The sequence below is a fragment of the Phodopus roborovskii genome, unplaced genomic scaffold, assembly GCF_943737965.1.
Source record: "Phodopus roborovskii unplaced genomic scaffold, PHOROB, whole genome shotgun sequence".
NCBI lineage: Eukaryota > Metazoa > Chordata > Mammalia > Rodentia > Cricetidae > Phodopus > Phodopus roborovskii.
In genome coordinates this window covers 7,877,163-7,902,385 of record NW_026126460.1, presented here as the reverse complement: position 1 = coordinate 7,902,385, position 25,223 = coordinate 7,877,163, and the positions used below count along the sequence as shown (strand labels likewise).

The 25,223-nt window shown below is 36.3% G+C and overlaps 1 protein-coding gene across 24 annotated transcripts in view; it reads right to left on the bottom strand.

Annotated features, from left to right (window-relative positions):
- The window catches only part of Abi2 (abl interactor 2), a 65,864-nt gene that overhangs the window by 19,144 nt on the left and 21,497 nt on the right, over window positions 1–25,223 (bottom strand). For 2 of the 24 annotated variants that reach the window (XM_051190295.1, XM_051190298.1), the window contains exons 3-9: window positions 17,598–17,774; window positions 15,908–15,925; window positions 10,165–10,262; window positions 6,751–6,897; window positions 5,957–6,081; window positions 4,129–4,302; window positions 160–318 (exon numbers count right to left, since the gene is read on the bottom strand). In XM_051190295.1, the coding sequence (XP_051046252.1) occupies window positions 160–318; window positions 4,129–4,302; window positions 5,957–6,081; window positions 6,751–6,897; window positions 10,165–10,262; window positions 15,908–15,925; window positions 17,598–17,774 (898 nt within the window). The remainder of the gene's footprint in view (window positions 1–159; window positions 319–4,128; window positions 4,303–5,956; window positions 6,082–6,750; window positions 6,898–10,164; window positions 10,263–15,907; window positions 15,926–17,597; window positions 17,775–25,223) is intronic. The other 22 variants (XM_051190296.1, XM_051190299.1, XM_051190302.1 and 19 more) reach the window with 12 other exon arrangements.

The window sequence follows — 25,223 nt, the reverse complement described above, 5'->3', positions numbered from 1 at the left end:
TCTATCTCTCCAACCCTTAAACAATAATCTTACCTACCTATTACCTTTGGGATAACCACCTACTATGTATGGGTTAATCATGTGTAACTGAACAGTTTTTTACTTTGTTTTTGTTTATTAAAGGTGCAATGGAAAAGAAATGGCAAAAGAGAAGTCTACCTGGATTCTGGTTATAAAAAGGGCCTCCATTCATCTGACTCTGAAGGCTTGTCTGTGAAGTTATGGAAGGAGGCCGTCTATAGGGCAATGAGCCCCCTATTGTTGGTGGTGTATGGCGAGAGGCAGGCCTATTCATGCTGTAGAACTGAACAGGATGACCTGGGAAAGGAACAGAACACAACTGCATCATTAAAAGAAACTTATCTCAGATAATGAAATACTTTATGTACATTTTCTAGTAAGATTACTAAAAATGACAGTATTTAGCCAACTTAATCCAAGATAACAACTATTGTGCTGCTCACACTGTATCAAAGCACAGAAGCAGGAAAGTAAATAAAAATAGTAAGTTTGAAAAAGTTACAATCTAAATCAAAAACAAACATTTTGACTTTTTTAACCATTTGACTGTGTTTTAAAAGCACCACAATTATGCCTGGTGGTGGTGGCACACACCTATAATCCCAGCAAGGCTAGAGATATCTGAGTTTGAAGCCAACTTAGTATACAGAGGGAGGTCCAGGACAGCTAGGACTACACAGGGAAACCCTGTCACGACAAACCAAAAACCAATGCCCCCCCCCAACCAAAGGAAAAAAAACAAAAAACACCACCAAAAAAATAAACACCACAACTAATTACAACTCATATCTCTACTTATAGATTGAATGTGTCACCCAAAGCAAAATCGCCAGTGCAGTGTTTCTTAACCCAGGGGCTGCAAATCAGATACTTACACTGATATTCATAATAGTATCAAAATTATGGTTATGAAGTAGCAACAAAAATGATTTTATGGTTGGGGGGGTCACTATAACATAAGAAACAGTATTAAAGGGTCACAGAACTAGAAAGGTTAAGAACCACTGGACTAGATCACCAGTGTTGAGAGGGAAGAGCTCTAAACAGTGATTAGGTCATGTGATCTTCACTTTCATGAATGAAAAATGCATTATCAAAAGAGTGGGTTTTCTCCATTTCTAGAGATGACCCCTTAATACCGAACATTGTGCCTCCAGAACTATGAGCTAAACAGACTAATATAATTTATAAGTAATCTAGTCTGCAGTATTCTGTTACAGCATACAAAATACATAGTTTCTTCCTCCTCTCCCAAAAAAATAAATAATTATTCAAAGCCACTAAGCACTAGAGACTAAACAAAGAATCACATTTTGGGAAAGAAAAAAGAAAAATGTTTGGTACATTCTTTATTCTAAACTAATAGTGGAGATAAGTTAGCAAAGCTGTTTTAAAGGAAATAAGATATTGCAACAAAACAGCTGGTCTCCACTCTGCCAAGGGCCCTCTGTAACAAAGCATTAGAAAGCCAGCAACAAGGCATAGAAAGAAGAAGGGAATAACAGGAAGACATGGAAGGGAGGAGATGCTATATGATGAGGAAAAGAGGAGAAAGAGGCAGAAAAGAAAGGCAGGAAGAAAAACATTCATATGTTACTAATACTAGCCTAGGATCTTAAAAAATAAAGTATCATTATGAATTTTATAAAGTTGGATCCTGTCTAAAATCTCATCTGTTTTAAGTCCACAGTGAGCTTCAGAGACACTACAGTAAACACGGCACTATTTGGCCGGAGAGTTGGCTCAGTAGTTAGCAGCACTGTTGCTCTTGTAGAGGACCTGGGCTTGGTTCCCAGTACCCAACACAGCAGTTCACAATTACAGTCCCTTTAACTACAGTTGCAGGGGATCCAATGCCTTCTGCTGATATCCTCAGGCACTAGGTAAGCATGTGGTACACATACATACATTCAGGTCAAACATTCATATGCATTAAAAAAAATATAAAAACACTACCTTTTGGGGAGGGGGTTTTCAAGACAGTGTCTCTGTGCAGCCTTGGCTGTACTGGAACTCGCTCTATAGGCCCTCCTGCCTCTGCCTCCCGAATGCTGGGATTAAAGATGTACCCCACCACCACCATTAAAAAGACGATTTTAAAGACACCTATTTAAATAAACTAAAGTTAGGGCCATTAGCAGTCCACTGCCAAAAAAGGCACAAGAAAGGAGGCCTAGCCTCAGCATTCATTAGATATGCAAATAAAAACTGAATGAAAAATCACTTAAGTTTAAACAAAAAAAAGTTCAGTTATTTGGGAAACAGCTTGTTAGTTTCTTTAAAGGTTAAATATTCAAAGCATGTAGTACATGTCTTTAATCCCACCACTGAGAGGCAGAGGTAGGCACTATGCCTGGCCAAGTACCTATTATTAAATTACCATTTAATTACTAAAATTCTTAGGTAAGGGTCAGTTATTATTTCTGTGTCTATTGCATTAATAAAATTCCTTTATTAAACTAGCTGGGCTAGTGTAAATAGAGTTGCATATCTCAATCAAATGACTGCCTATTATTTTCACTCATCCACTTCAGAAAAGTCATCTTCTTAAGGACTATATAGAAGCTTTCACAATAAAACATCATCCAAAACTCAATTTGGACAAAGATGTCTTTTAAAACATGTATTATTAGTAGCCAGGTGGTGGTGGCCCATGACTTTAATCCTAGGAATTGAAGAAGAGGCAGGCAGATTATCTGAGTTTGAGGTCAGCCTGGTCTATAGAGTGAGTTCCAGGACAGCCAAAGTTATAGAGAAACCCTGTCTAGAAAAAAAGAGAACCTATTTACTAACCAGCATCATATTAACTGTTCAGTGTAGTCTGAGTCTTTACCAACTACTCAACAAAACATATTTGAAGTTGAGATCTTTAAAAGAATGATTACATTTATTTATAAGGCAGTTGCATTCATACCATAGACAGCGTGCATGGGTGCATGGGTATGTGTATGCATGCATGCATGTGTAGGTTAGAGAACAACTTACAGGAGCTGATTCTCTCTTTCCACCATTATGGGTCCCAAGGACCCAAATCTGGTTGTTAGGCTGGGCAGCAAACCCTTTATCTGATGAATCATCTCCCTAGCACTAGGTTGAAATCTTAAATAAAACACCAGTCAACTTAAATAATCCTGAAGTCCTTTAGAAGTACAGTTAATGAGTTTTCTGGTACTGCTAAAATATAAGCAAAAATTCCATTATAGTAAACATAGAGGTTTGTAATTTTCTATATAAAACATTACATTAAAATATATTTTTCAGATGGACGGTAGTAGTGCACACCTTTAGTCCCAGAACTTACAAGGCAGAGGCAGGCAGATCTCAGTGAGTTCAAGGCCAGCCTGGCCTATAAAGTAAGTTCCAGGACAGCCAGGACTATTATACAGAGAAACCCTGTATTGAAAAACCAAATATATATTATTTTTCAATTGTCATAGGCTTGTTTTGTTTTTGTTCATTACTGAACCTACAATATTACCTGTGTGTGTACTCACATACGTGTTATATGCAGATACATGTGCATATGAACAGCTGAGCATGTGGGGCCACAGGTCAACCTTTGGTGGTGTTCCTCAGGAGCCATCAACCTGTGTTTTCAAGCGATGTCTCTTACTAAGACCTGACACTTACCCATTAGGATAGGCTGACTAATCAGCAAGCTGCAGGGACCCACCCGCCTCAGATCCCCAGCACTGGATTACAGACATAGACCACCTTGCCTGGCTTTTTATGTGGGTACTGAAACAAGAACTCAAGTCCTCATGCTTGCACAGCAAGCACTTTACCAACTAAGCTGACTCCCCAGCTCCCTAAGATAGTTTTAATGGCAAGTTTTCAAAGCTATAAAGAAGTTAACTCCATACTAAGTTATATATCTTTAAAAGATTAAAGCAATACTTATGTTTGTGATACTTTATTGGACAAAAGTATCATAGACTTTAGCCCAATTTTGTCATAAATTCTTTGTACACATGCCACTTTCTGATTAATCATCTTTTTTTTTTTTTTAAATACAAAGTAAAATCAAACCAACAAATATGAAGCTGAAGCTGAAGTTTCAGGCAAGAATGGCCAGATGAAGGATCTGTCTGTCATGCCAATACTCACCTGTAGGGGGATTGGAAGAAATAACAGGGGGAGTTGGAGAAGTGAAGCCATCAGCAAGGGTCTGTGCGCCCCCAGCAGCAGCATCTGGGGCAGTGGAGGAGGGGACAGTAGCAGGAACAAGAGGAGTAGGGACAGATGCAGAAGTAGCAGGAAGGGGAGGAGTGCCAGCAGGGGCTGATGGGAAAGAGGAGTAAGAGGCAGCATTAATAAGGCAGTCACATTAGCATTAGAAAAAAGCATTGGAATTATTAAGAGTATTCAGCACTGAAAACTAGCCAAAAGAATAGAGCTTTGAAAAAAGAATGGTTAAGGTTATTTATGTGAGCAACAAATAATTCAAGATGCTCAGGTAGTAAAGAAAAATGTTAATTAGCTAAAATGAAACCTTCCTTTTTACCTAGAAGCAACTAACCTAAGAGAAAACTGCTTCCTACCTGTTACTTTTTATAATGACATGTCTTAAGTATATAAAACTATACTACATTTTAAAAGTAAAATACTGTTAGAATTACAACATGAATCAGAAAATGGGCACAGATTCCAGACAATATCTTATTAGTACAAAAAAAAAACAAACAAAAATAAAACAAAAACAAAAAGCAAAAAAACTTAAACATAGACAAAATTTTTCATGGTTTTTGTAAAAAAGGTATTATCTATTTGCATTATTGTAATTAAACACATTGTTTTGTTTTTTTAAGACAGAATTCTCACCACATAACCCATTGGCTCCTAGATTCTCCTGGCTTAGCCTATGTATGCTAGATTACAAGCATGCATCACAACCTATTATGTGATATTTTATCTTGCAGGGGTTTTTTTTGGGAGGGGGGGTATAGATTTCCAAGACAGAGTTTTCCTGTGAAGCTTGGCTATCCTGGAACTTGCTCTGTAGACAAGGCTGGCCTCAAACTCTGATATCTATCTGCCTCTGCCTCCTAAGTACTGGACTAAAGGCATGCACCAAAATATTCAGCTTATTCTGCTAGATTTTAATAAAGATTTTTATTTATACATGTGTAAGCCTAAAAGACTTTACATGTGCCATCTCCATGTAGGTCTCCAGAGGCCAGAAGAGTGTTGGATCACCTGGAGTTGGAGTCATAGTGGGTGCAGAAACCAAACCTGGGTCTTTCTACAAGAGCAGTAAGGGCTCTTAATCAATGAACTGTCATCCCTCCAGCAGCTATCTTGATGTTTTCAATCTCTGTTTTCAAATCAAACAACTATATTTTTCTGTTTCAGGGAGGAGGGGAAATCATGTTTCATTAACTACTGAATCACAATGCTCCTTTAAATTTACATCTCTCATCCTTCGTTACCAAAATGATCCTCAAACCATGTCCTCACAATGTCCAAGGATATGTACTATTGCAATACTAACTGAAACTAAAAAAGTAACTCATCCCACAATGAACATGAAACCTCAAAGCAGCAACTGAACTAACACCAAAGACATAAAACAAAGTGACAGATGAGTAGAGAGCAGCAGAACAATTAAGATCACTGGACAGAAATAACAATGTATGCAGACTTCCTAATACTTATGGACTGCTAAGTGAACCTTTAAAATCTTTATTGAAAAGAAAACCCATCTGTAGGAGACTCTGGACTCAATAGCCAGAAACATACTCATGGTGCACATGAATGCACTTGTGTATGCGCGCATGCAGATACACGCACACGCGTGTGCGCACGCACACATAGACACATACACATACACACACACACACACACACACACACACACACACACAAACTGTAATTCAATAACAAACTGAATTTGAACTGACAAAAGAAAACAACACAAATGATCACTAATGCTTTACCTGGGAAGACGCTGGGAGGAGATGGAGTAGGAACAGCGATAGGAACCCCCACACTCCCACTCCCACTGTTCTCCCGACTGCTGCTCCGACTACTTGGGTGACTTCCTCCACTACTCCCACTGCTGCTGAAGAAATAAGATCCACCAAAGTGAGCACAGAGAACAAGATATCAGGGATCCCGTGTATTTCTGAAATGGACATAGCTACAAGAAAATAAGATTCCAAAAGCTTCCATTTCAAACATGAAGTCTTAATAAATAAGGAGAAAATCTGAGTTCAGCAAACTTGTTTTGATACCTATTTATGAGGTCTAATAAATTTTTTAAAAGAAATCCTCCATAAATGTAAGGGCAAATTGTTCGTGTTTAACACATCAATATATTTTATATCCTGGTTTAATACCTATCTGAAGAAACTTATAGTAAGTTTTACTAGATTATTTTATTTCAGTTTGTAATGGCATGGTGATATACTATCATTTTAATATAAATAGTTTTTCATCTGTAAATTTCCACAAAAAATAACTTGCAATTTTCATTCCTGGTTAATAACACTTTTTAAATTAAGTTTTATCTTTGTTGATAAGTTATACTTTAAGATGTCTTTTTCACCTTCCTGACTGCTCAAAGTTGCATCAGAGCATGAGGAGAGAGAGGAAGAATCAGATGAGGTTTGGGAGAGTAGAGTGAGAAAAAGAACTTAGTGCTTGGAAAATGAGAGAGATTTAGCTGAAGTTATCTGAACAGATTATGGTACTCTGACCATCATGTTTTGCACTGAGGTAGAGAAAATACCTGTAAGTTCGATTTCTTTGATTCACAGAAGCTGTCCTCACAGGGCTCTGCTGCGAGGGAGCCATATTACGGGTTGGGCTAGGTACGTAATCATTTGGTACCACTGGAGGACGCACTGGCTCCAGTGTGCGATAGGGGGAGTGCCGCCTACAAAAAGAAGAGCGTATGTATTGTGTGATTAATCAAGTTTCGGCACGGTAAATTCAGAGTTGCCAGTGAAATACAATTTGTAAGCAGAAATAGGAAATGTGGTTTAACCCAGCTATCAATTAGCCTTTCCTACAGTACAACTCCTCCACCATTAGAGAGAGTTCTGGTGAATATGTAGTGTAAATTTCAGTCTCCAACCTCATTTCCCTGTACTAATGTAATTTTGTTCATTATTCACAGAAAACACAAGTTTTCCATTGTTTAAGCCAATGTTTTCTAAACTCTTAGAAGAATTTGAATTATTTTAGATTCATGTCAAAATCTCCCAAATGCACTGAGTGAATGCACTAATTATCTTCTTCTCCTCTCTCTCCCTAACCAAAGATGTTTATTAATATTATACAGATGACAAATCTATATTTTTGGAGTCACAACCTCCACATGAAGATCATACCAGCCATAACTCATCCCCCTTTTTATACACTAAACAGAGAAATTAAAGGTATACTGGTACTTAAATACATAATTTCATTCATTTTCCATTTTACAGTCTTTTCTCCTTCAATTTCACCTTAATTTCTTTGCTATTTTCTGCTCAGAGTTCAACATTGACAAGAGATTTTTAAAAGACTACCGAAGTCCTTCTATCTTAGTTAAACTATAAAAGCCAAACCAGACAATGCTACTAACAAGTTGTTTCCCTTTTCGGAAATCTTCCCTCCAAGGGAAGAACATGAAAATCCAGAAAAGCACATCAGGATGTGATGTGCTGCCAGAGCCTGGGCACTGTTTGGCATTCTTTCAAGTCTTGTTCTCAGGTGACCAAACCCTTCAGGGACAATGATAGCTTGCAGGTAAGATTAGGTCTTTATAAGAATTTGGCACCACAAGATAGGAAAACTTGATCTCTTTTCTTGCAAGAGAATCTGCTCAAGCGGCTTATATTTCTCAGTAATTCACTCCTAACCAAGTTCCCGTTCCCCAAGTTTCTTCAAGCACTGCTGTTCTGGTGACTCAAGTTCACGGACTTTGAACTCTTTTCTCCTTTTTTTTTTTTTTTTTTTTTTTTTTTGGTTTTTCCAGTCAGGGCTTCTCTGTGTAGCTCTGGTTGTCCTGGTGTCCTGAAACTCACTACTCAAAATCACAGAGATCCACCTGTCTCTGCCTCCCAAGTGCTGGGATTAAAGGGCTGTAGGGCTGTGCCTCTATCGCCCAAATGAGATTATTTTGAAAGGCACTGTTGCCTCTGCTTCCCTTGAGTGTTGTTCAGTTAACAATTAATTAATAGGCCTGGTGGTAGTGGTGGCACACGCCTAAGCAGCCAGATCTCTGTGAGTTCCAGGACAGGCTCCAAAGCTACAGAGAAACCCTGTCTTAAAAATTAAAAAGAAAAACAAAAATTAATTAACAAAACAAAACAATTAACAATTCAAAATAGAGACATATGTGATACTGTGTCAAAGGTAAATATTTTTTAAAAATTCAAACATCTTTGAAATTATAATACATGTATGTTTATATATGTATATATGTATCAGAAAATTAATTTCTAAAGTCTACTTTTGACAATGTTTCTCACTAAAATGCTTCATTCTACCTTCATTAACTAAGAGATATACAGAAAAACAATGATACAAACAAGGTTAAAAAATTAAAATAAAACAGGAGGAAGAGGAATAATATAGTGACCAGTCAAAGACTAAAGAAAACAGCCCATGACCACCAAATGGACAAATGGAACTTAGCCACTCTGGTCTTCAAAGGAACAGATGAACTCCTGCTAACACCCAAGAAAACACATTACTGGTACATGAGTACAAAAACTGAGTGCAGAAGAAATTTTAATTCTACTAGAGACTTGATAACAAAATTAACTTCAACCCTTACAAATAGTAAAGGTAGTACACCTGAGGAAATGTAAATACGTTCTACATGAAAACAAAACAAACACTTCCTCAGCAACCATCATATGTTACACTGTCATTTTCATCCTACCTTGAAGTTTAAGTCTTATGTGACCCATAAGATTCTTTCTCTGTGTTCTAAGAACAAAAAGGTCATTTTAGATAAAGCCTAAACTGGATTACAAGCACAAACCTGTAATCCCAGCACTCCATAATTTGAGGAATTGAGGAATTTCAAGACCAATTTGGGCTACACTATGTAGTAACAACTCCTGGCTTAGAAAGCAAAAATATATTCATTAATGAAAACCATGCTACTCCTGGTTTTACAATTTTGCTTTGTTTCCTACTGATCAAACTAATTCCTTTCCAACATTATCCTCCTTTATATTTCAATTTGCCTTCATCCTATACAAATCCAAGTGCTTGACTGAGTTTTGATGGAGGAGGGCATGTTCTTGTTGTTCGTAAGTTTCCTCGTTTCTCATCTTTTTTTTTTTTTTTTTAAAGAAAATATCACAAAGACGATAGTTCTGAAAGCATTTGTCTTGTTTTATACATTTTTTTAAAAATCCAATTTGTAGTACAGTGACCCTGGAAAATTGATAAAGGACAAATATCACCCCCTTTACAGATGAAAAAACTAAATTGTTGATAAATTGACTACAGGACAATAGAACAAACAGCAGAGCTACATCAGAATTTCTGTCAGCTGGCTTCTGAATAATATTGTGAGTAAGTAAGTCAACTTACAAACTTCAATCATGATAAAGCCAGGATACTGTACAAGAAAAAAAGTCACTGTCCTTCTAGGTGGCAATTTATAAAATAAAGTCAACACCAGAACCCAAAATGCTCAAAAATGTAACAATTACACAGAATATTATAATCTACATAGCCTAGACATCCCAATAAAAGCAAGTGTAATATAAAAGGATCATTAAAATTTTCTAAGAAAAAGAAAATTAAAGTTAGACTTCGCTTTATAATTAACCATGAAATTAGGATAGGATTTTTTTGTTAATTTAAAACTCACTACAAAAATAATTTCTAAACAACCACTTTTAAAGTATAAAGATGTGCTTACGGGGGGGGGGGGAAGAAGAAAGGGAGGGAGGGAGGAAGAAGGGGAGGGAAGGGGGAAAGGGGGAACAGGGATGGGAAAAAGGAAGGAAAGGGAAGAGGAAGAGGAAGGGAAAAGGAAGGGGAAGGAAAGAGAAAGGGGAAGGGAGAAAAAAGAAAGTCAGACACACAAAGGCAACACTATGAAGACTATTCTCCCCAATTTACACAGAGGGGTTTTTTTGTGTGTTGTTTTTTAAACACAACAGTACATGGTTTTCTATTACTATATACTCACCCAAGTGTCCCCTTTCCTGACATAGGGGGACTTGGGGGCTTCTGGGTTGGAGGTGTTGTACGTGGCAGGCCACCCATCTTCATATTCTGGGTACTCACCTAAAAAAAAATGTTTAAGAAAACACAACTTAATTTCTATGCAGTAAAACAAAGTGACATTTGGGAAATATGGAGGGGAAGGTTTAAATAAGAAAATAATTAGAGGCCATGCAATTCCTACTCTACTATTCTGTAGTTGTACTCAAAGGACTCTTCCTAAAAGGATTTTCAAATTATTTTAAACTTGTATGTGAAGAATTTATTTGCCATTAGGCCATCACACCAACAGATCACTGGTTAGACTATCTGATATTACACCCAACTAAAATCAAATAGTATAGCTATAAAAACTTTAGTGGTAACATAAATAACTCAATTAAAAACAATAAGCTCTTTAATCAATTTTTCATTTTAGGGATTGTTTCCCTTATATAGCAAATATATCATAAAACATGATTCCCAGCTAAAAAATGTGCAATTATGCACATGTTCAGCTATAACTAGAGAATATAAAATACAGATAAATTGTTACGATATACAAAGAAAAGTTCAGCTCTTTAAACTTGTGAATCACTCTCACAATTCAGATTTAATGTTCTCCTTACAAGGAAATCACCTACCTGAACACTGTTAGAAGTTCAAGGCAATGTTAGGGCTGAGGTAACCCATCACTGAGAACACAAAAGCCACTGTCATTGTGTGAGTTCTAGTGGTAATTAAACCCACACAGGCCCAAAGTGAAGGCTAACTGAGGAATGAAACAATGTGGCATAGTCCTAAATCAGAGATGGACCATGGCTGTATTCATAATTCTATTCCCAACTGAAATTTTAAATACAGAAAAGATAGGCAATCTGGGAGTAATGATGCCATTGAAGGAGTATGTCAGCCCTTGTAGAAACCCCTAAACAACCAGTGTTTCCATAAGGAGTCAGTAAGGAACACAGTGCAATGCAACCTCACATTGTTTGAGACTACCAAGAGATTAAATGACTATCCACAAAGTAGATTCATAACTGCTTTATTTTAAATCCCTATTATCTCACAACACATTTTTCACTGATTTACTTTTCTTAGTATGTACATTGGTGTTTTGTCTGCATGAATGTGGTAGAGTGTCAGATCTTGGAGTTACAGACAATACATCACAACACATTTAAAGAAAGAAAAGTATCTCAAGTTTCTCATAATACTGTCTTCAGAATTAAATATTTATACTTTGAACATAAAAGGGTAAGATATTTTATACCACTGAAGTTGGAAGAGACAATTATAATTTTAAAATATATATAGAGAGAGAAAGAGACAGATTCTCATTTTGACTCCCTAGCTAGCCTGAAACATGGAGATCAGCCTGTCTCTGCCTCCCAAGTTTTGGGATTAAAAACATGCACCACCACACCTGGCCAATTTTAAAATATAAATTTTATTAAAACAAATCTTTTACTAAAGCTGTCAAAATTAAATAATTTGGGTAGATTTTTTAAGCTCTAAAATAATAATTACTACTTATCCAAATAGGCAAGAAATATATCAAGCAATAAATTCTTCAAATGAATAGCCCAGTGAACAAGTTGTGTGTGATGTTAAAACAATCTTTAATGACAAATGGTACCTTTGAAATATTTTTAAAGTAAAGGATTTGTCTGAAATCCTTTTGCTGTTGCTTTTAAACAATAAATACAAATTACTAAATAAATAAATTATCCTTGTTATCGCCCTCTTTAATAAGCAGAGGGTATGTGAATTTTATCTTTAAAATGTCAGAAGACACTTTGAAAAACTCAATTCACATTTGAAGAAAATTTTATAAGTAATCTGACAAATAACCACCATAACTTTTAAGAACTGGATGTTTTGATTTATGATACTACAGGATTTGAGTAGTAACCAAAGTCCTTTAAGCTCAACCTTAAAACAACATAAAACCCAAAGTTACTGTTTAAGTGATCAGGAAGAAGTGAACCAAACACTAAACTACAACTCAATTTGCTAGAAACAGGGAGGAAAAGGAGCAAGAACAGAAAAAGAATAAAAGAGAATTTTATTCTATATATGGGATAGCTAAGATACTTGAAAATAACTTTCCAACTATAATTTAGTTTAGGTTTCAATATGCAAGATGCTTTTATTTAAATTGCAGTACCTTCTCTAAGTCTCCAAATCTACCCTAATAATACAGAAAAATACTTTAGTTAGAATTGGGTGAGCATATGTAAACAAAAATAAATACATTTTATGATCTATAAAATCCTCAACTGTTTGGTTAATGGGTTGGAAAAGCAACCTGAGTCCCTGTGTAATGTTCAAACCACCTAATCTTATTCATCACTGACACTATACTACTTTCTATTAAGCTAAGTTTATCACTATTTTCTCAAGAGAATGTTCCTCTGTGCTACATAAAACAACTAGTGTAGACAACATGAATAGAAAAAATTTAAGAAAATGGTAATGTGACAAAAATACTTCATTTCTTTATAAAGGGCAAATTTAAAACTATAACTGAATAGTTCAAATCTAAAATAATTTGATCAAAAATTCTTTACTGAATAGATATCTTGATCCTAAAACTTTGAGGTGGTTTAGAAACATATTTCCTGACAATTAGCAAAACATCTGGCTAAATTACACTTACAGTAGAAGACATGTGCGAGTATGCTTGTGTGTATGTACATACCATAAATGTCAAAAAGGAAAAAACAGCATCCACTTTATAACAGTAAGTCCTCTTGATATGTGTTTATGTGTACATACATGTGTGCATGCATGTGTGCCTGAATATGTATGTGTATATACACACCTGCAGGCACATGCATACCACGGGTACATGTAAAAGTCAGACAAAAATCTTTGGGCATAAATCTCACCTTTTCCCACCTTGTTCGAAACAGGATCCCTTTGCTGTGTAGTATACCAGACTACCTGGTTTACAAACTTCTGGAGATCCTCACATCTCCATTTATCATCTGGGAGCACTGGGATTACAGGTGTTTATGCTACTGTTATGTTCTGTTCATGTACCCCTCTTGATGTTCACTCAGCAACTAAATAGCCAACATGGTTGCCTATTAAAATATGCCTCCATCATTAAGCGAGAAATGACCACAGAGTTCACTGCAAATGGATATAACCAGAGAGTACAGAAAGGTGGTAGAGTACTTGTCTAGCACATATATACAAGGAAGAGGGGTAGGGAGCCTGGCTCTTAACTTCAGCACTATTTCTGGAGCTGGTCAGCCCAGTATCTCTAGCTCACCAATGGGATCATCTCAGATACACAATCTTATACTAACAGGTGACCTGCTTCAACATCAACAGAACAGTGACAAATGCATTCTAAAATGATTTGTGATGTAGCTTTCAGCTGTCAATCACTTGCCAGATTACTATATACAAGAAAAAGGGCTCAAGAGGAAAGAGAGTAGTGATCTATAAAAGGACTACTACATCACCCACCAAAGTCTCCTCCAAAAATTGTTAAGCACTTGTTTATCCTTAGGGAGGACAAGGACCTGCTGAGCAAACTCACTGTCCCTTGAGCTCTCCTCACCAGTCCAAGAGAGATGTTAGTGAGCCCAGTCTTGTAAGGCCTTATATGGACAACCACATCTGCTCTGAGTCAAGGTGGTAATAGCCATATCCAGACTTCCACCACAGAATGTTTCACAGAGAAACTGAGCTGAGTGGAAACAAGGGGAGGATGAAAAGAGGGAGAGGAAAAGAAAAAGATCAGGTATGGCAGCACATGTCTGGAATTTCACCATTTGGAGTTTGAGACAAAAGAGAAATTCAAGGCCAGCCAAGCCTCAGCCATACAGTGAGTTCAAAGCCAGCTTAGACTAACATGAAACCCTAAAGAGAAAGGATCTGGGGCTGAGGATGTAAAATCAGTAGGTGAGTTCATACTTAGTATGCTTAAAACCCTGGGTTTGATAAACTATCTTTTAAAAAACAGATTTAAATACAGAGAGGAAAAAAGAGGACTATGAATAATTTTATCTGTATATGAATTAGAGGAAGGAGGGAAACAGGCAAAGACCACAATTTCCTGTCCAACATTATCCTTCGCTATGGTGTACCATCTACTATATCAGTACTATAGATACTAGTCCAATCCTTTGGGATTCTAGTGTGAAACTTTTTGGTTCAAAGAAGAAAAATGTTGAGGTATCTTATCCAAGCATAATGCCTATGGGATCATTCTAAGAAGCCCTCAGGGGACCTATATCTTACGTGAAAAGAGGTATTCAAGGTGAAGAAAGCAACATAGCCCAGCCTAGAGAAAAGAAGCGCAGAGAATGGCTTCAACACAGACTAAAGCTGAAGAAAAAGGATTGGCCTATTTCTTCAGTTACTACTTCTGGGCATTGCTACCACTGTAGGTTAACAGACCAAAAACCAAAATTTGAATACTGCCTACTTTTTTTAGTCTAGTTCACTGTGATTAAGCATTTTAAACAAAAGGGAACTTTCCCACAATTCCACATACCTAGGTTACCAGCAAGGAAAGGGCTTAGAGGCTGTTCCCATGTGACTTGTCAGATCTACCTGCCATGACCAGAAATTTTTTATGGCCTTGGTTAATTGTAGGTAACACAGTCACCTGTCTCTCGCTTATCACTAACTACACTCACGATATAGCAAACTACACAATAACAACAACAACAACAACAAAAAAACATTTGAAAAAAAATCACAAAATTTAGCTAAAAAAAGAAATGCATGATAAGTTTGACGAAAACCATTTTAGTAACACTATATTTGATAGGCTTCTTGAATGCAGTTAAAATGTTTTTATCATGGATCCTTCAAAATACTAATATACAGGCCACCATAGGAAACAGCACCTTGCTTTGTTTGGGTGTGTATGTTTTTTTTGGTTGGTTGGTTGGTTGGTTGGTTGGTTGGTTGGTTGGTTGGTTGGTTGGTTTCTAGTGCTAGAGATTAAACCAGGGCCCTCCACATGCTAGGCAAGTGTTCTAGCACTGAAAAATGCCTTCCAGATGCTATCTCTAATCCTTAATTTGTATTTTTAAACATTAACATGAACTCTGGATGTTGCATATGCAAGTAAGATTCACCTTTTAAAAAGACTTAAGATGAGCTCATATTAAAATATATTATATACAGCCATTTTAAAAAGACTATTTTACAGCCATTTTAAAAAGACTATTTTGTAAAATGTACTGCAACTTAAAAAAAGCGTATGATGACATTTTTTGCCTCTCAATTTTTTTTATATTAGAAGTCAAAAGATAATGACATATTGTTAGCAAACCATATAATAGAGCATACCATTTATAGAATAAAAAGCTATTACACAGGGGGAGGGTTAAATAAAGCATATTGTTGGCCCTCCAGTCATAACAAAATTTTCACATTTATAAAGACCCAGCTAATTTTATCTCATAACACTTTACAACAGTATAACATATTTCAGTTTCACAAAAGCACTCATTCACTCAGCAATCACATAATGTGTGTTTGGTACTGTTCTAAGCACAAAGAACAGGGCAATGAACAAAATAGACAAAAATACCTACCCTCAGGGAACATGAAGACACACAACAAAGTTGCTAGACCAAATAAAAAGGACTAATTTGTTCATTTTAAAAGGCCAAATGAAAACTATCTCTTTACTCCCCATATGTAATATTCTACATAAGAACACAGAATGGAAATCCAGCCCTGGGATCTCTTACCTTAAATCTAAGCAACCACTTAATGCATAAATGGAGCAAATAAAAGAGGTAAGGAAAAAAAGCATTGAAAGGTTAGTTGGAACTTCAGGATGTGAAGACAAAAGAAAGAAAACAAAGAAAAACAAGTTACGCAATCAGCATTAACAAAATAATGTCTCAGTAGATCATAGAAAGAGTGGTTAAAGCAGAATGTGTCATGAACAGGAGTCTCATTGATGACATAAGACACTGTTTTAGTCAACACTTTAATTCCTTTAAAGAGTTCTTCAAAGTACAAACAACAGTCCTAAAAGAAAAATATTTTAAGGATTAAACAAGAATTACAAGAAGGAATCACCTTCGTTGTACAAACAGGCAAGCCCAAATGTGATATTCTATATTACAAACATCTTCTGGCTGGCATCAGATTCTGGTAGCAGCCTATAACATTCTGTTAGCAGCTGTTTATCATCAACAAACTTTCCCCAAGTTAAAATGAATTAGTTTAAATTAACCATCTAGTTATATATCCTATTTTAATAAATTTTAGTTAAAATATATGTAGGAATCAACTATAAAATCAAATATCAAATTCCAGATAATAATGCTTATTCAAAACTCTGAATAAGCCAGGTGTGGAAGTACACACCTTTAATCGCAGCACTCTGGAGGCAGAGGCAGGCTGATCACTTTGAGTTCAAGGTCAGCGTGGCCTACACAATGAGGCAGGCCAGGGCTAAATAGTAAGACCCTATCTTAAAAAACAAATAACAAAGTCTAAAACCATAACTCCAAAATAAAAGTTGTTTTACAAATTTATATTTTATGTATTATTTTTTCATAGATAAATATTACATTTGAATTTACTGATTTCTGGCCAAAATGGTGGTATATATTTTACATAAATAGATTTGTATCAGAAAAATATCAAATGCATGAACTATATAGTTATTTGAAGTAATACTTAAGTATTTTTCCAATCACTAGTGAAATATAAATTGTAAATAATATGTTCAGCTGAAGCTCTAAATGGTTTCCTACACAGAAACACCAACTTATATAAAGTACACTTTTGCCCAGCTGCAGCTGTCAGGTGTTTTGAAGTGTTAGAGCTAGAGCGAAGGGTTATGTGTGTGAAAAAGCTCATAATCTACCACTGGACCACATCCCCAATACTCCAGAATCTTGATGACAGTACTTCATATCATATTGGATACTCAATTATCTTTAAAAGATGGCCAAAATATTTAATGTTACAAATTAATGGCATTGGAAACAAACAATACTTTGCAAATTTTACCTACACTATTCTTACCCAAAAGGTTGTGATAAAATTATTCTAGGAAAAAAAAAAAAAAACAAGTTCATGTTTAATAACATATGCCGTTCTGAAAACTAACACCAAAAGTCTACTGATAAATTTCTGAGATAAGAAAAATATTTTATATGCTAGATGATTTTTCTGTTATATTAAATCATTAAAAGATTAGAACAACTATACTTAAGCAAATCCTACTACAAATGACCACTTCTGAAAATGTAACACAAAAAAAAAAAAAAAAAAAAACTTAAAGACACAACAGTTCATAGTGGTAAGCAATCTTCACAGCTGTATCAAGATTTGGTCCTTTAGGAAATTAAACAGACTTTAATTTTCTAGGGTTCCACTACAGACTACTACTTCTGAAAGCTTGACAAAAACTACACCTACCTTTACTCCATGTCCAATGTCATCTAGAATTGTGTAGTCAATAGGTTTTCGAATATAACGAACTGGTCGCTCAAGGTTGGCTGGTGCAATAATCTTATGGGTTCTTGAAGTGTTTTTATTGGTAGTCAAAATACCAATTTCTCTTCTTGCAACTTTCTCTTTATGAATATCAACTGTCTGCGAGATACAAAGAAGACAACACAAAGAAGAACAGCTCTGATATCCAAATAATCAAACACATGGAGATTTAACATTGCTTTATATTCATTTCATAAACTATAATCTCTCTAGATTACTGGCTTTATTCATTTTAACTTAATGCAAGGGTTACCAAAGCATACCCTCAGATCTAATCTGGTTTACCACCTGATTTTTATAGCCCACATGTTACATCACAACTTAATGTGCCATGTGTACACATGTACAGGTTTTCATATATGTTTGTGTGTTCTTGTGGTGAGGTGCATATCACATAAGCATTCTTGTGCATGTGGAAACCAGAAGTCAACCTTGTGTCATTTTTCATTAGCTGTTTACCTGGTTTTAATCAGACAAATTTCCCACTAAACAAAGGTCTTTTTAATTTGTCTGAACTGGCTGACCAACCAGTCCCAGGCATCTGTCTGCCGGCACTGTGATTACAAGTGCACATCACATTCAGCTCTCTATTTGGTTGTGCAGCAAACACTGTACCAACTGAATCAATTTCCCAAGCCATGGTGATCTTTTTCAACAGTTTAAAAAATATCAAAGTAAAGAGTCAAAAGTGTCATAAGAAAATTATATCAAATTCAAATTTGGGTTTACATAATTTTATGGGGATATATTACTCACAGTGCTTACTTGTCTATAGCTACTTTTAAACTACAATAGTGTAAATAATCACAACAGAGCTTGTGAAAATGAAAATAATTAGCTCTTTACAGAAAAAGGCTATCAGTCACCACGTTAAACATGCCAAGCATTTCCTTTCCATTAAATTAGCCATACAGAACAGTGGTGGTGCATACCTTTAATCCCAGCACTTGGGAGGCAGAGGCAGTGAATCTCTGTGAGTTTGAGGCCAGCCTGGTCTACAAAGAGAATCCAGGACAGCCAGGCTGTTACACAGAGAAACCATCTCAAACAAACAAAGAACCAAAGGCTAGGATCAGGGGTTCAGCACTTGCCCAACATGTACAAGGGCCTGATTCAATTCCCAGATATCCAGTCCCTCAATCCCAAAATGTCAATATGGCAGAAAACCTTGTTTGCTTCAGGAAGTGGCACATAACACGATGCTGATCAAATATTTCATTAATATTTATCAAGTGCTCATAAAAACATTAGTACAAATGACATATTTTTATCAATAGTCTTCTATTATTTGTTAACAAAGAATAAATTTCTCAAGAAATTTAAAAATTAATGCAGCATTTTACATAACAAGATGTGAGTTTATAATCTATAAGTAATAAATATTCTAAATATAATACAACAGTAAGATAAGAATGTGCTGGTGGTGGCGGCGGCGTGCACCTTTAATCTAGGATTTAGGAGGCAGAGGCAGGTGGATCTCTGTGAATTTGAGGCCAGCCTGGCCTACAGAGTGAGTTCCAGGACAGTTAGGACTATACAGAGAAACCCTGTCACAAAAAAAAAAAAATAAATAAAAATAAAAAGAATACAAGTACTGTTCCTTTCATCATATTTGTTATTATGTTGTGATGGGTAGACATAACCTACGAAACTATCTCTGTAAGGGTGAAATTGCCCAGATTGAAAACCAAAGATCTAGAAGAAATTCTGATTTGTTTCTTACATTATTCATTCAAATAACAATTGTGACTGCCTATGCTGGCTAGATTTTATGTCAACTTTATACATGCTAAAGTCATCTGAGAGAAGACAACCCAATTGAGAAAATGCTTCCTTAAGACTGGACTATAAGCAAGCCTGTAGGAAATTTTCTTAATTAGCAATTGATGTTGAAGAGCCCAGTCCACTGAGGGTGGTACCATGTCTGGCTAGTAGTCCTGGAATCCATAAGAAAACAGGCTAAGTCATGAGGAGCAAGCCTGTAAGCAGCACTCCTCCATGGCCTCTGCATCAGTTCCATAGAACTAGGACGATATGTAAAATAAGATTGTTTCTAATTTAAATAAAAATGTATTAAAAAAAGAAAAGGTCTCAATAACAGCACTTACCTGTGGCAAGTACATGCTCAGCGAGTAACAAAACTAATGCTGTGCAGTGCTTTTGATAGTATTACTATTACTACAGATCTTGTTCACTGAAAAACATACCAAGACTATCACCACTCTTATGCATAACTTAACATCTACTCTTTCACAGTTACTAATTAGTTTTCTCATCCTTCCGTTATTGCCAAGCTAGTGTTGCAGGTTGCAGGCTTCCCCACATAACACGTTGTCCGTTGTCCATAGAGTAGCAAAACTAGCTTCCTTTTGCTTTGCAGTGACCATCCTGAATTTCAGCGTTCCTCTTAAGCCTGAGCTCCAGTCCCACATCTCTCACAAAATCAAGCACATGCTTGGACCCTAACAGTGACAGGAAAGGCACTATATAAAATATTTTGTTTTAGGCAGGCAGTATCGACACACACCTTAGATACCAGCACTTGGGAGGCAGGGACAAGCAGATCTCTGAGTTCAAGGCCAGCCTCTACAGAGTGAGTTCCAGGACAGCCAGAGCTGTTAAAAAGAAACCCAGTCTCCAAACCAAAAACAAAAAATAAAAAAAATTGTTTTAGTTTAATTCAAGTACTCAAGTACTGTTGCTTCCCATTACCACAGATAATTTAGAGTTGACTTTACAGCATAGCTACCTCAGTGTGGAAAAATATTTGCAAACAGTTATAGCTAATTAGCTAAATTTAGTGTTTTTATAAATGCTTCAACTCAAAAATTTAGTTACTCAAATTACAAATATCCTCCAGATTATCCATCTTAAATAAATCAGCTGAGTGAAATGACTCAGCTATTGTGGGATATTTTGATTGCAGTCTCACACTCTCAAGACTGCCAATAAAGTTTGCTTTAAATCAGAGGGCAGAGCTAGCTACTAGCTGACCAAAATTACCTAAGAGGTTTTAGAGGACTGAGGACAGAGAGAGACACAGAAAGTGGTAGGATGGGTCTTAGAAAAATTTTTGGCCCCTTCTGGATGGAGAAGTAGAGAGAAGAGGTCACTGTTCACTTCTGTGAACATTCAGCTTCTTACCCTGATATATGACTCCCAAGTTTACTGATGAAGAATAATTAGATAAACACTTCACTCAGCAGGTAAGTGCTCGTCACCAACACTGAAAACTGAGTACATTCAAGTCTCAAGTGAACACGTGGTAGAAGTATAGTACCAACTTCCACAAGTTATCCTGAGCTCAACATATGCACCTGAACTCACACACACAACAAACAGATAAATGTTAAAAATTAAACTTAATGGGTAACTTTAAATTTAAACCCAAATATATCATATCAAAGTATTTTAGGAGCAGAAGCTGGCAAAGTATAAACTACAGTTACATGGTAAATCTAACCCACAGAATATGCTTTTATACACCCCACAAACTAAGAGGGTTTTAACATTTTTACAAAGTTGTCAAAAACACTTATGTGCATCCTGGGCAACATACCCAGTAAGACCATGTCCTCAGAACAAAACAAAAAGACAAAAAGTGATACATGTGTCTTAAAAAATAGTAGAGTGAAATAGCTGTGACCCACAAAACCAAAATATTTGCCATCTGTCCCATTTAACTTTGCCATTGTTGTTCTGGAGTATTTCCTAAGTATTTGCCTTCTAAACACAAAACAGTTTCTTTGTTTACAGAAGTTGTCAGGAAGAGGAGACAATTCAGCTGAGTATAGACTCAGAATGTAGGAGGCCTTAGGTTCAATCCTTGGCACAAAATGATGTTCTCCCAGTCTAAAGATCAAATAGATTTTTCTGTTTTAAACATAATTTTGGGAAGTTTTATGAGCTGCTTGACAGCTCAGTGGTAAAGTGCTTTCTATAAAATGAGACTTGAGTTCATATTCCTAGGACCTTTGTAAAAACCAAACAGTACATAGCTCTCACTTCAGAGCTGAGAAAAAAAGGTGAAGACGACTATAAACTCAAGCCCACATACACACCTGTGTATGTGCACATATACAAATAAAATTATGAAACAAATTCTACAAATTTAAATTTTTGTAGCTGTTCTTACTTCTTACATATTTGCTTTGTCAGTCCATCTCTCCAACACATCCAGTACACTAACATACACTTTGATTAACACAAAATCTATTGAAGAGCTGTAGTTTTGACCTCTCCAGGTACTGACCTCTAGAAACACAACTCTAAATTAAAAGGGTTCAATGTACTTTTAATAACTGAGATTTTCAAATTCTGACCTACTAACCTCTATCAATGTCTCTCCTGCTTTTCACTTATTCCATCAGAATAGCTTTAGAAGTTAGCATTAATTAGACCACATTACTAAATGCCAATGTGTAATATGCAAAAGCAGTAGGACTGGAGAGTGGCTCAGTTGGGGAAATGCTTGCTATACAAGCATGAACCTCAGACCCACATAGGAGCCAAGTATGGCAGTGCACTCCTGGAAACGAAATCCTGGGGAGCAGACAGGGAATCCCTAGGACTTGTTGACAAGCAAGTCTAGCCAGTGAGCTCAACGTTTAGAGGAAATGCTCAAAAAAAGTAAGGTTGGAAAACTATTGAAGAAGATATCCAACATCAACCAATCATTGTAATGTTTTAAAAACTGCATTTTGCAATTAAATTAGCTTTCTGTCACAGCACTTTTTAAAGGTAAAAGTCTTGCTATGCAGCACATACCAGCTCTGAACTCACAATCTTCCTGCCTTGGCCTCCCAGTGCTCATATTGCAGGTATATACCACTGTTCTCAGCTACAAGATTACTTTAAATGGACTAACAACACAGGAATGATTATGAAGCTATACACATAGGCAGCCATTGAGAAATTATATAGAGATTCTAACAACATGAGAATATATGTTTAAATGGTAATAGAGTAAAATCTCAAATTCTATACCTATTACAATCATAGCTATATTGTAAAAATGATGAGAAAGTAGACAAAATAGAAGAGGAAAAAGGATGAAAAGCTTGAGCAATAGTAAAAAGCCTGTTTTCCCATTTCCTTTCTGTATTTTCATAAATATGGCTTTTATTTTTATATAATAAATCCAAACTTTATTATAAAGACCTTTTTAAATAAAAACATCTTGCAGTGGCATTAGCCAGACCCAAAGCCTATATATATACCTCAATGAATTTCTATACAGTGAAAACAGATGTGCTGAAGTCATAAAAGTGGCTTTAAATTTTACATTTGTACTATCTACAATATTTTTATGTATTTATCCAACACACACACATACATTCTGGGATTTTGCTTACAGTGTGTGAAGAGGTGTCTAGGATTTGCCTCATTTGCCTAATGCACCTGAATGGCATACTACAGAGCTATATGTACAATAGCTAGGCAGGAGAGAATAGACAGGACTTCCAGGCAGTAAGGAACTCAGGGTTAGAATCTGAGGTGGCAAGAGATGCCTTTGAGTCATGAAGGAAGTTTGACATACAGAATGAAAAAGTAAAAAGCCAAGTGGCAGAACACAGATTAACAGAAACAAGTTAATTTAAATTGTAAGAGCTAGTTGAAAACGAGCTTAAGCTAAAGACCAAGCTTTCGTAATTAATAAGTCTCCTTGCCATTATTTGGGAGCTGGCAGTCCAAAGAAAGTTCAACAAGACTAGACATACACACACATGTACATGTATGCACACACACACACACACACACACACAGAGAGAGAGAGAGAGAGAGAGAGAGAGAGAGAGAGAGAGAGAGAGAGAGAGAGAAATCGACCAGAGGTAAAACTAGAAAAGCAATTACCCTTTTATCCTCTTTCATGACTCATATTCCCTACATTCTGTCCTTCCTCATCACCTAATACTTCTCTTGCTTGATCTCCTTTATAAACACAGCTTTTCTAAGGAAAACATTAACACTTAAAAGTTTCATATAAAGGCATTTTATATCTTTCCTCTTTTACAGTATGGCTGGGAGTTAAATTCCCCTAAACCTGGGCTAAGTGGAAGTTTAACTCAATAATAAAAGTGGTTGCCTAGCATGCTCAAGGCTTTTAAGTTCAATTTCCAACACTAGTTATGGTTTGAATAAGAATGGCCCCCACATGTGGTGATAAATTATTTATGATTTATTAAAGCTTGCCTGAGGATACAGAAAACAAATCAAGACACAAGCTATAGAGGTCATGCAGTGGTGATACACATCTTTAATTCCAGCAGCCATACCAGCTAGTGATAGAAGCTGAGCTGTGGTGGCACATATCTTTAATCCCAGGACTCAGGATTAAGAGGTAGACAGATCTCTGTGAGTTCAAGGCCACAGTGATTCCACAAACTTGATCCATCCTAAAACAAATAACTCACACAAAGGTGATCTCAGCACCTGGGATCACATGCCTTTCTTTCATCCCAGCACTAGGGAGGCAGAGACAGGAGTGATATGGCTGGGCAGAGAAAGGAATATAAGGCCAGAGAAGTCAGGAACTGAGAGCTTTTGCCTCTGAGGGTTTGTGGAGACAGGATTGCCATTTCAGCCGGGTAGAGGTAAGATCTACTGGCTTGGCTACTTTGCTTCTCTGATCTTCAGCTTGAAACTTGGACCCCAATATTAGACTCTGAGTCTTTTATTTTTCATGCTACACCCACAGGCTCATATGTCAATACTTGGCAGAGATCAAGAGGAGTAGACTTGTTGGAGTAGGTTTGGCCTTGTTAGAGAAGTCTCACTGGGGTAGACTTTTGAGATTTTAAAAATGCTAAGCCAGGTCTAGAGGCTTCTGTGTCTGTAGATCTAGATATAGCATTAACTATTCTCCAGCACCATGTCTGCCTGCATGCCACCATGCTTCCTGCAATTGTAACAATGGACTAACAATGGACTACACCTCTAAAGTGCAGGCCAGACCCAATTATATGCTTTCCTTCATTAGAGTTGCCATAATCATGGTATCTCTTCACAGCAATAGAACACAGAGCCATCAAAAGGGAGTTTAAAAAGCCTACTGACAGGAGAAAACTTTTAATTAGTCACCAAGCTATCAAGTATTTTTAAAGTAGTAAAGACACAGAAAACCCGTCAAAAGATTTTTTTCTTTAAAAAAAAAAAAAAAAAAAAAAAATCAGGGGAGAGCCTAGAACCTGTCCCAAATGATGTGACAGACTTCGATGATTCCCCCATGGAAGGTTTCACTGTCCCTGGGGAGTGGATGGGGGAGTGGGAGGGGGATTTGGTGGGGGACATGGGAGGATGGGAAGGAGAGGCAGCTGGGATATGTAAAATGAGATCATTTCTAAATTAAATTTAAAAAAAGATAAATTTTCACTTCAGGAGTGATTATTTTACCATGACAACTAAGCTTTAATAAAATCCATCAAATTTACTTTCCTATCAAAACTATAAATATAATGACATCACAAAAAGTCATAAAACAATACAATTATTAAGTTTGTATTTTCCAAATAGTACATTATATTAGTTTGCATAATAAAGGCAATCAAC